Here is a 12527-nt window from a genome sequence, read left to right as displayed (position 1 = left end):
CTGGCTTTAGTCCCGGTTGCATCCTCACCTCTCTGGAGAGGAGCCCGGGGTATGCCTTTGACCATGGATCCTGGATTGGGTGAGTCAGGTTTTTACACGAAGCGACTCCTACCTGACCTCCGCAACCTTTGCAGGTAAACCTTACCCGTATTGGATCCATGGTTACACATCCAGTTGCCTGAATGGCAGGTTTCCGCATGATGTTTTCCTTACCGTAAGAGCATCGGATAGTTGGTACATAGTCGAACTGGGATTTGAACCCGTGCCTTTCTGCGCATCACGCATTTGAAGCTGGCACCTTACCTATTCGACCACCGACGATCTGGTTTGCAAAGTCTCCCAAAACATATAATTCCTTCCACAGCTACATAAGAACATTTAATGACGTCATTATCCCTTACAAAGAAAGCAGAGCCTTACAGTCTCGAAAAGACCTAAAGGCTCTTTCATCTGTATTAATTAACGGTAGAATTGAGATACAAATAGTGATTGCTGGTCCATCGCCTAAAAGAAGAATCCCAAGTATATTATTAGCCATTCCTTGATTTACGTTTAGAATATCTATGGAATGAAAATTAGCTGACTCATACTACGTTTTTGCTACCAGTCCAGCATGAAAGCTTACACTAGATGAATGTGCACCTTTGTCAGCTCTTACGAATGTCTAATTTCTTCCAGCACAGCAGTATTCGCTATGGAGGGCATCAACGTGGTAATGCCGGTGGAGAACGAGATGAGGCACCCTGAATACTTCCTCAGCTGTCCAGGGGTTCTCAACGTGACCATGTTGTGTGTGACGCTGCTGTACGGCGTCACTGGTGTGTTTGGCTACCTCAAATATGGCGACCAAGTGCTGGGGAGCATCACGCTTAATTTGCCGCAAACTGAAATGTGTGTTTTTGTTTTTTTTTTTACTTTTTATAGCACCGTAATGCTATTATATTTTTATCGCCTTTATCCCAATTTATAGGTATTATAAATGCGAAAAAAAGTTTATTTGTTTACACAAACTAAATAAATAACTACTAGCAAATAATAACATACATACATACATAAAATCACGCCTCTTTCCCGGAGGGGTAAGCAGAGACTACCCTCCCTCTCCCCCTCCCTCTCCCTAATCCCTGCATACTTCCTTTGCTTCATCCACATTCATAACTCTCTTCATGCAAGCTCGGCGGTTTCGGGTACTTTTGACCTGACCCTTTACCAGAACGTCCTTAATTTGATCAAGATATGTTCTTCTAGGTCTTCCCACCCCGACCTTTCCCTCCACACTCTCCATGTATATCTGCTTAGTCAACCTGTTTTCATTCATCCTCTCCACATGACCGAACCATCTCAACATTCCCTTTTCTATTCCTGTAACTACATCTTCTTTCACATCACAACATTCCCTTATCACGCTGTTCCTTATCCGGTCACTCAATTTCACACCCATCATACTCCTTAACGCTCTCATTTCCACTGCATTTATTCTGCTTTCGTGCTTCTTTTGCCATACCCAACTTTCACTCCCATACATTAATGTCGGGACCAACACGCCCCTGTGCACAGCCAGTCGAGCCTTTTTGGATAGTTTCTGACTGCTCATAAAGGCATGCAAAGCTCCATTCACCATGTTCCCCGCGTTCACTCTCCTTTCAATATCACTATCACACTTGCCATCTGGTTTAAACTTTGATCCTAGATATACAAACTCTCAAAAAAACAAAAAGCAAATAATAAATAAATAAATATATACGGGTCAAATTACACAGATTGAGTTAGCCTCGAAGTAAGTTCGAAACTTGTGTTACAAGATACTTACTCAACGGTATTATATTTTATAATAAATACTTATATTGATAATCATCCAAGACCAAGGGCAATCCGCAAAAGTTCTTATGTCATCATGCCTAACCGGGATTCTAACCCGGGACCTCTGGTGTCACAGACAAGCGTACTACCGCTGCGCCACAGAGGCCGTCTTTGAATTTGGAATTTGGATCGCAAGTTGAGTAAAGGGATGTTAATAATATTCAGATTTATGTGATAGTAGAATATATTATTCCAGCTTTTAGTTTCCTGGTAACGAAATCTGACGGTGAATGTGAGGCAAACATTCCTCAAACAAACATATTCCACGTATTTCATATTTATTTACGAGCTTTCATGAATAGAGGGCACACAGGCTAATAAAAAGAAGTTCGTTTGTTGTCTTAGCACTCCTTATCTACTGAAAAAAAACTACTTGAAATTTTGCGTATGTTTAACTAAAGTCATGGAGGGTACTTTTACAAAGAAATTCACGAAAATCCAATATTCCTTTGTAGGTGCCGCTAAATTCGCACGGGTGCATGTAAAAGTCAGTAGAAAATAAAATATCGGTTGCCTTATTCTCAAATTCATAAATGTGGGAAAAAATTCAACGAACTACTTGACTTAACATTACCCAGGTCAAGTTGATTGTATCAATTTTTTTTAAATGTTGTTGACCTTTAACTTTCGTAAATTATTAATGAAGTTAGAGCTCATTAATCACTCATATTACTTATTGTTTCTCCTTTACAACAAGAAACATTACCTGAGCATAATTCAGGCAATATTCTGTGAGTTATTTTCTTAATCTCTGTGACTCGCAAACTGTGGTATTAAAAAGTTATAAAATAAAAAAATATTGAGAGCCCCGGGCTCCGAAGAACAGGGGTGCATGAAAATAAAAGAGTATAGACTCATTAGACAGCTCATTATAGTATTGAAGTCTTCTCGAGATTACTGGCTTTGTCTACCCCGTAAGGGATAAAGACGTAATTATGAGTATGTATGTTTTGCCTAAAAATCTAGGTAACTTTACAAATCAGATGGGTTGGTATTTTGTTAGCAGGTGTAAACGAATGAATTTACTTAGAGTTTTTGTATCAGGAATGTTTATATCGAATTAAAATTATTTTGTTCACCATAATATAACAAATGTCAAGAGTAAGATTTAGATTCCGTTACTATAAACTTTGAGAAGCGCTGTGAAAATTTATGAAATCGTGTTTTGGATTCATCCATCAGGCTAGACGGTCTATTGTACCGTAGTTTTTTTTAACAAAGAGTTATGTACTGAACATTCTATTTATTACTAGGCCTATGATTATTGTGAAATTAATCATTGTTTTAAAAATGACATTAAAAATAACCTTCGAATACGTTACAATGCCTACCGACATCATAATTGTCATTAAGGCTATTTTTGCTAGACGTACCGCGTACCCCCTATTTATAAATGAGCCACTGCCTACCCTGTAATTTCCTAAATTTAAAAATACCGGTACAGTCAGAGGCCAAGTAAATTAATCGTAAATTGACTTTGAAGTTTTTTATTACAAGCTGCGTCTCAGGGTTAGGATCCTGTGGGCATTCGGGATAAAAAGTATTATGTTATCCCAGTTTATATTCTACATGTGTACCAAATTTCATCGAAATCCGTCAAGCAGATTTTGCGTGAAATAATAATAAAAATAATCCACACGTCTTCACAAGCTTATGCATTTTTAATATTAGTAATGATATGTAAAAAAATTACTTTCCATGAATTTAATTTTACATGAAATAGAGACTGACATGAATACATATGTACCTTTAAAGCTTATATTTATTTAGAAATATATATAAAAAAATACGCACGTACGTTTCTAAGAAAATTATTAAGGAAATCTATCTCTGCCGCTGTAACGACGCGCAAAGCAAATCAGATGTCCTAATTTCAACCTTCTTCTTTCAATTCAAATTAACCACAAATGCCGGAAGACACGTGTTAACAAAAAATACTGGCCAAGTGCGAGAAGGACTCGCGCACGAAGGGTTCCGTACCATCATCACTTTTGTTACCTTACTTAATATAGTTACCTTAATAAGTATTTTTTTTATAATTCACGTTTTCTACCTGTTTATTAAAAACGACCATAAAATGGCTTGAAAATTACGTTTTTCTGAGGAAGAATTAATAATTGCTTTATTGTTATTCTAATTATTTATTTTGAAAGGTAATATACAAGTCAATATTCTGTAAAAATTTTTAAGCATCCACCTGTTACCGTTTTTAACATTGAGCCAAAAATATGGAAAAAACACGTTTATTGTATGGTGACCTCCTTAATTTTAATTTTTTTAGTATATGTTATTTTAACAGCAACGGAAATACATCATTTGTTAAAATTTTTGCTTTCTAGCTATCACGGTTTATGAGAAGTATCTCACCAGGTCTGTCACCAGGCAGTAGCCTGGTGACAGACAGACGGATAGACAGCGGAGGCTTAGTAATAGGATCCCGTTTTTACCTAAAACCCTAAAAAGGAAAATAATTCCATTTTTATATTCGATAAATATATTTACTAAGCAGCCTCCGACCATCTCTACATTTAATGAAATTGTAGGTAACTGAATTTTGTCTAATCATCGAAAAGGTATATTTTATAAGAAAAAATCTACTTTGAATTAAATTTCTCTGGCAGTAAAAATAAAAAAGTCTTTTTTTTAATTGTTTTTTGTCTTAATTGAATCGTGGAGAGGCAATCGAATGGAAGAAACAGTTGACATAGCTTACTTACAAAAAAAATATTGAGAAATAAAAAAAATATATTAAGTATGGTAATCCGATTTATTTACAATGGTAACCCTAACGTAAATATACGTGTACGAAGTTCGCGTGCAAAAAGTGGTAGCTTATAAAATCCTCTCTTTTATTATACATAAAAAGAACACTGAAGTCTTGGCAATAAACGTTCTAATATTCAATCTTTACGACGGCAATTTTGTTGTAACATAAATGAGTCTACGGCGGACTTAATGCTGGTAGGAGTTGGGCATTGTAAACATTCTGTTTTGTTGTGAAATATCAATGTTTATTATCAGTGCCGTGTGGTTCCCGGCACCAATCCAATAAAAGTAGGTCCTATTCTTTTTTGTATTGGTCTCTTTGCCTTTCTGCGTTTTAGGCGGCACCTTACCGATTAGACCATCGTCTCATAAATTTAAATTCGGTTTCTCAGCAAGAAACCAAATAAATCGTATCTCATCCATACTATAAATAACCTTCATCTTTCATTGAGACGGCCGGTAATATAATTTAAATACATACATACATACATACAAACATATGGTCACGTCTATGTCCCTTGCGGGGTAGACAGAGCCAGTCTTGAAAAGGCTGATAGACCACGATCAGCTATTTGACTTAATGAAAGAATTGAGATTCAAATAGTGACAGGTTGCTAGCCCATCGTCTAAAAGAAGAATCCCAAGTTTGTAAGCCTAACCCTAAGTCGCCTTTTACGACATCCATGGGAGAGAGATGGAGTGGTCTTTTCTTTTTCTATTGGTGCCGGGAACCACACGGCACCCTGTTATTAAGTTATGTAATCACAAAATTTTGGTCTGTTTGGAATATAAAAAAAGGCTTAAGAAAATAACTCATATTCTCAAATTTATTCAATTCTTTATCGCTTGGATACTGTGTAAATCTAGCCTAACACAATTAGGGACTTAGATAAATATTTGTTTACATTAAAGATAAAATTGAAAGTCGATTTTGGCTCTACGTCTTTTTTATCTATACTAATATTATAAAGCTGAGTTTGTTTGTTTGAACGCGCAAATCTTAAGAACTACTTATTAGTTCGAATTGAAAAATTCTTTTTGTGTTGAAAAGATCATTTATCGAGGATGACTTGAGGCTATAATAACATCACACTGCAACTATTAGGAGCGAAGAAATAATGGAGAATTTGAAAAATATCGGGGAAAATTATTCATCCGTGAGGGCTTCAATGATGCCCAAAACAACTTTTCCACGCGGACGAAGTCATACATATTTATCCCTTACGGTATAGACAGAGTCTAGTGAGAGAGACAAGTGAACATTTTCGCAAACTTTTTCAATTAAGTAGGTACTATTATAATATTTATCCACCTTTGGAATCCTCCGCGTAATATTTGGAATTATAAAAAGGATTTACTATAATGAATATGTTCCGTTCAACCCAATATTCTATACAAAATAATATGCTTGATAATATTAATATAGAAGAAAAATAAATAGGTACATTAATATTAGGATGAAAATGTGTACATATAGAAGAATGGCAGACTTATCACTAAGCCTAACACTAGATCTTTTCATGCGTCCCACGTCTTTTAATTAGTTTTCCCGGTTTTTGTTCCAGTTATTTCCCAAATTCTATATTAACTAGTCTTCCTCCTGGCTTTAGCCCCGATTGCATCCTCACTAGTCTAGAGAGGAGCCCAGGGTATTCCTTAAACCATGATCGAGCCGCCGTAACGTACGCCGTTGTTAGCGCGCGAAAAATTTCACAGTCCCGTTTTCACACAGTGCCGTGTGGTTCCCGGCACCAATAAAAAAAAAGAATACGACCACTCCATCTCGTTCCCATGGATGTCGTAAAAGGCGACTAAGGGATAGGCTTATAAACTTGGGATTCTTCTCTTAGGCGATGGGTTAGCAACCCGTCACTGTTTGAATCTCAATTCTATCATTAAGCCAAACAGCTGAACGTGGCCTATCAGTCTTTTCAAGACTGTTGGCTCTGTCTACCCCGTAAGGGATAATGACGTGATCATATGTATGTATGTATGTATGTCCCGTTTTCCGCGCGATAGAAACTACGTCGCGCGTATCATGCTACTGGGGACTGGTTTGGGTAAGTCAGGGTCATCGTTTAGTCAGTCATCTGACATCTGACAACCAAGAATGCCAGGAGGAAGAAGATAGACAGAGCAAGGACATTGTAATTCCTTGCTACAACCTACTCGTAAGAACAGTATTACTAATTGTATGTAAATATTCGATTGATTTTAATAATATTGTAGTTTTATTATCTTAAGCGTGAAAAGGCAGGTTTTTTAACGAAGGACATCTGTATCGGACAATAATACCGCTTAAAAACCCATTCAACGAATTCTTTACTTCATAGAAATTTGAATTATAATATCACAAGAAATATTTAAAAGAAACTATTGAACGATTGGATAAAAAAAAACTAATTACAGTGTTTCCCAATTTGTCAAATCATTTCTATGTTTTTCTAGACCCGTTCCTTTTTTGAATAATATTTATTTATTCTTCATTGTAAAATATACAATTCGTAAATTACAATAGGCGGACTAAATGTTAATAGCATTATCTAACATTCAAATGATCTAAATAACAAAGTGTTCCTTGTTACAGAACTTAACAAACAAATAACAAGCTCCCTCACCCTCCAATATTATTACCAAGGGATTTCCAGAAAATATATTACACACGCAATTCATTATATTGTCCCTGACTTTAATCGTCAGTATTTTATTTGCCGCGTAAACATTTTGACGAGTTGTCTCGTGGGTAATTGGTCGTTAGTGGCGAACAACCCGTGATAAACAAGCCTTATGAAAATATATGTATGTACCTACCTACTTACGCTGTAGGAGACAAAAGTTTCAGAAAAAAATATACCTAACACCTTGAACAATTTAAAATTTTAACCGTGTGGTTTAACCCGGCACCATTACAAAAAAGAATAGTACCACTCCATCTCGTTACCATGGATGTCGTAATAGGCGACTAAGGGATACAGGGCTTACCAACTTGGGATTCTTTTTTAGGCGATGGGCTAGCAGCCTGTCTCTATTTGAATCTCAATTCTATCATTAAGCCGAACAGCTGTATGTGGCCTTTCTGTCTATTCAAGACTGTTGGCTCTGTCTACCCCGCAAGGGATATAGACGTGACCATATGTTATGTATGTTTAACAATTTATATTCTTCTTAGTCGACTCCATTTTTGCCGGTTACAGACGTTGCGAGCACACTGGACCATGGAAGACTCAGTAGCTTTTTTGATCATATCCCTTACGGTGTAGACAGAGCCAACAGTCTTGAAAGGACTGAATGGCCACGTTCAGCTATTTGGCTTTATGATAGAATTGAGATTCAAATAGTGACAGGTTGCTAAACCATCGCCTGAAAAAGAATCCCAAATTCTTAAGCCTATCCCTTAGTCGCCTTTTACGACATCCATGGAAAATATATTGGAGTGGTTCTATTCTTGTTTTTGTATTGGCGCCGGGTACCACACGGCACAATATGTTTATGTTACATCCACGGGAAAGAGATGGAGTGGTCCTATTAATTTTTTGTATTGGTGCCGGGAACCACACGGGACAATATGTTTATGTATGTATGTAATAATTTCATTGATTTTATTTCCAGCTTGGCTATGGTACCTACAGTCTTGAAAAGACTGAATGGCCACGTTCAGCTATTTGACTGAAATCCAAATAGTGACAGGTCGCTAAACCATCGCCTAAAAAAGAATCCCAAGTTTGTAAGTAACCTATCCCTTAGTCGCCTTTTACGAATACATGGAAAATATGGAGTGGTCTTATTCTTGTTTTTGTATTGGCGCCGGGTACCACACGGCACAATATGTTTATGTTACATCCATAGTAACGAGATGGGGAGGTACTATTCTTTTTTTGTATTGGTGCCGGGAACCACACGGCACAATATGTTTATGTTATAATTTCACTGATTTCATTTCCAGCTTGGCTATGGTTGCGAAGATCCTGGTGGCTGTGACGGTGTTTTTTACGTACTGCCTGCAAATGTACGCCCCCATGGACATTATATGGACGCGGATAAAATATAGAATGAACAAGAAATATCACAATCTCGGCCAGATTGGCTTGAGAACGTTCAGTGTTATATTGACTGGTGAGTTAGTTATGAATCTTTAATACGGATGTCGTAAAATACGACTAAGGGAAAGGGTTATAAAGTTGGATATCTTCTTGTAAGTGATGGGCTAGCGTGTCACTATTTGAATCTCAATTTCATCGTCTTAGCCATACGTGGCGTTTCAGTCTTTTCAAGACTGCTGTCTCTGTCTACCCCGCAAGACCCACGTCCTGAAAGATGAATCCCAAGTTTATAAGCCTATCCCTTAGTCGCCTTTTACGACATCCATGGGAAAGAGATGGAGTGGTCCTATTCTTTTTTGTATTGTTGCCGGGAACCACTACTAGAATTTTGAAGATATTTTGACCTAGGTATATCCGAAAACATATGTTTACGAATATTTCAAAATTTACTGAGTTGTATTTCTATTTATATCATTCTTTCACGTAAAATGTAGTACTGAACGGGTTTGGATGAAACCAATGCTAACCTATAAAGCTAACCTAATAATAAGCTTATTCATCTATAGCATATCATAATAACATAAAGGCTAGAATTTACTCAAGAGCGACATATAAACTCTGATAGTCATACATTTTCTGAAGTTCATATTTCAGTCAGTAACCAAAATTCAGAAAGAATAAACCTTTGGTAAATAAATAATGGATCAATCTAAACACTACAGATTTTCATATAAACCTAGATCATCACGTTTAGTATTCATTACGGGGTACAAAGAGCCTCAATAACTTTAAACTGGATGACTAAAAAATGGAACATACAGATAGGTAAACTTGCCGTAACTAACTAGATGTATGTCTTCACAGCGATACCCGTCTTCAGAATACGTGTCATTCCATTAAATCTCACTTAATGTCTCGGAGTATCAAAATGTACTTACAGAACAATTTTAGGGAGATCCGGTTTCAAAATAGATTCAATCGATGGAGACGATGACTTTGGAACAGTATATTTTAATCCAAAATAAGAAGTCATCGTAACTTCCAGAATTAATTGTCGAGTGTATAAAAAAAATGGCCGAAAGCTAAAAAATTTTAACTTTACGTGCAGTGTAGGTAAGCTTTGTAAGCCTCTGCTGATAGGTAATGTGACGAAAATATAAATAAATATATACGGGACATATTAAACAGATTGAGTTAGCCTCGAAGCAAGTTCGAGACTTGTGTTACGAGATATCAACTCAACGATATCTACTTAATTTTATAAAAAATACTTATATAGATAAACATCCAAGACCCAGGCCAATCAGAAAAAGTTCGAAATCATGCCCTGGACGGGAAGCGTACTACCGCTGCGGCAAATAGGCCGTCAAATATTTGTTCATGAACTACATTTCGCTACTAAATTCTGTGTTAAAATAATAAGTATATCATGACCTAAATATGTAAGTAAATTTGCGACACCCTGCTAACCATTTTAAAAAGGGGAAGCATCCAACATAAACATGTGAATGAGAGCAGCGCAACATTATGCAGACGTGTGTTGGTTTAAATAATACCAACTTAGCTAATATTATATAGGTACCTACCTATATGATAATAAGTTTATTTGCTGACTCTTTACGGGATTTCTACTGAACCAATCTTCCTGAAATTTTGCGTATATATAACTAAGAGTCTGGAGAAGGACATTGAGTACCTACTTTTTAAAAGTAGTACAAATACAAAGTAAATTACAAAATATACAGATCTCATTAATAACTTGACTCCCGAGCTTCTAACAAAAACAACTTACAACGCGTACGATTTATTTTTAATTGACTAATAATATCCTTAAAAATACCAACGCTTTACAAAAGGGGAATGAAGGTTATAACTCTCAGTTTGTTCCAATTTTATAAGACAAGTAATTTGATATTTCTACGTAGAAGACGGACGTACAAAAATAATGTCTCAAGTTTTTGTTGGAAAAATTCTTTAAAAAAAATACGTAAAGTACGAATAACTTCAAAGTTTTTGATAAATAAATGGCCTCGAGGTATTAGCTCAGGCAAGGATCTTACGCTATGGGGATTAATTTTAATTGAAATCATTATTCTTACTCTTCCGGCTTCTTGTTATTAAAGTTGCTTATGTTTTTTTAAGATCGAGTATTTTTTTAAGAAGTTTAAGATATTTTTTTATTATTTTTCTTCTTTCTAAGAGACTGATGCAGGTATCCCGTGACTAGAAGGCTGGAAACTTCTTAGGCCAAAGATTAAGCATTGCATACAACGTGGCAATGCAGCCAGCCTTCTGGGCACGATACCGTGGGCAAACGATTTACAAAGACTACACAATTTTTAAATTAACCGAGATTTCTTTTTTTTCTGTTTTTATTATAATTGACAACTTTTAACTATTTTTTGTAACTAAAAAAAAAATGTTAATAAAAACAAAAACCAATGACGATAAATCTGTCAGAAAAGATATTTACCCACATTATTACCGTTAATTGTATAATAAGGGTCAACATAGAGAGATATTACATTGTTTGTTATTACAGTGATTTAACCTTCGATCAACTATTACGGTAGGTAACCCTAATAGTTTACCTACCTTAATAGTTGATCGAAGGTTAAGTCACACCACTCGGTATTTCCACACGGTCATAGATAAATTTAAGTATACTTACCATTTTTCTTTCAGTCGCATTAGCCGTGGCCGTACCCGATTTGGGCCTTCTGATTGGGCTAGTCGGCGCCATATTCTTCTCCAGGGTACTTCTCAAATTTCGTGCAATTCGTATATTTTGGACGATTAAAAAAAAAGTATTCACATTTAAGCTGTCTTATTAATTTCAAACTATCCATTTTAAAAAGGGCTACCGAGGCCATGCAACGTGATCCCCTAATTGTAGATATAAAGATAGTTACAGCATATTTGTGTGTCAAAATGTCACTACCATACGTGTCCCGAAGGCAAACACTAGAGTTCAAGACATCGGATATTAGAAATGTGCGTTGGTAGCGCTATTTTAGCAATACAATATTAAAATATATTTATTAAGGTGTAATTATTTAAATTTATAAATTTATAGATAATATAGATCATTAAAAAAAACGAAATTTAAGTTTTGTCACGTTAATTTTGGTCTTTACCATCAGCATAGATAAAACTGCAAAACCATTCATGTAGGTTAACCCTAGAAACCCGGCTCCCCGCTCCCCGCCTCCGACTCGCCCGCTATTCGGCAGGCAGACGCAGTGGGAGGTGGCCGTGCGTTTGCTTCGCCAAAAAATCAATGAGAATCGTGAATTTTCAAGTTTGGTACGAGATTTGGTCTTTACCATCCCTTTACTTTTAAGGTGAGTATTGTGATTTTAATTACATTGTATTTTTTATGATGAAGTTTGATAGTTTTTATAGCCGTAGTCCATTTTTCTGATTTATTGTACTTATAATTTAGTTACTAAAATTCGAAACATGCCATAATATCATTACCTTCACGATCATTACGTTCGTTTACCATCAGCATTTAAATTGAAGGTAAAGATCCTAAATTGAAGGTAATGATAAACAAAAAGCTTTTAAACAATCGCATAAAAAGGGGGGTTATAGGTAACTTAATAAGTATTATCACTATGAACCGACTTAAAAAAAGTACCTGTATGTACAAATGTATGTTTGTCAGCGATTTTCTCGCATTTCGCTGACAGATTTTAACTAAACTTCATAGTTAAATTGATGTGATTTTCATTATTATATCTAGCAGATATCCAAAAATGGAGAAAATGGGTGAAGGTTTAAGGGGTGAAAACAGTCACGGCTTTTTGTATGAAAAATGTTTTTGGAAACGATCCTATTAAGTAATAAGATAATATA

General features: G+C 35.8%; 1 protein-coding gene across 1 annotated transcript in view; it reads left to right on the top strand.

Moving 5' to 3' along the window:
* The window catches only part of LOC106139442 (proton-coupled amino acid transporter-like protein CG1139), a 35729-nt gene that overhangs the window by 22081 nt on the left and 1121 nt on the right, over window positions 1-12527 (top strand). Inside the window, exons 7-9 of the mRNA XM_060944816.1 lie at window positions 679-891; window positions 8570-8739; window positions 11352-11420. Coding sequence (XP_060800799.1) covers window positions 679-891; window positions 8570-8739; window positions 11352-11420 — 452 coding nt within the window. The remainder of the gene's footprint in view (window positions 1-678; window positions 892-8569; window positions 8740-11351; window positions 11421-12527) is intronic.

The sequence above is a fragment of the Amyelois transitella genome, chromosome 6, assembly GCF_032362555.1.
Source record: "Amyelois transitella isolate CPQ chromosome 6, ilAmyTran1.1, whole genome shotgun sequence".
In the NCBI taxonomy this organism is placed as follows: Eukaryota; Metazoa; Arthropoda; class Insecta; order Lepidoptera; family Pyralidae; genus Amyelois; species Amyelois transitella.
This window is presented reverse-complemented; position numbering and strand designations above follow the sequence as displayed.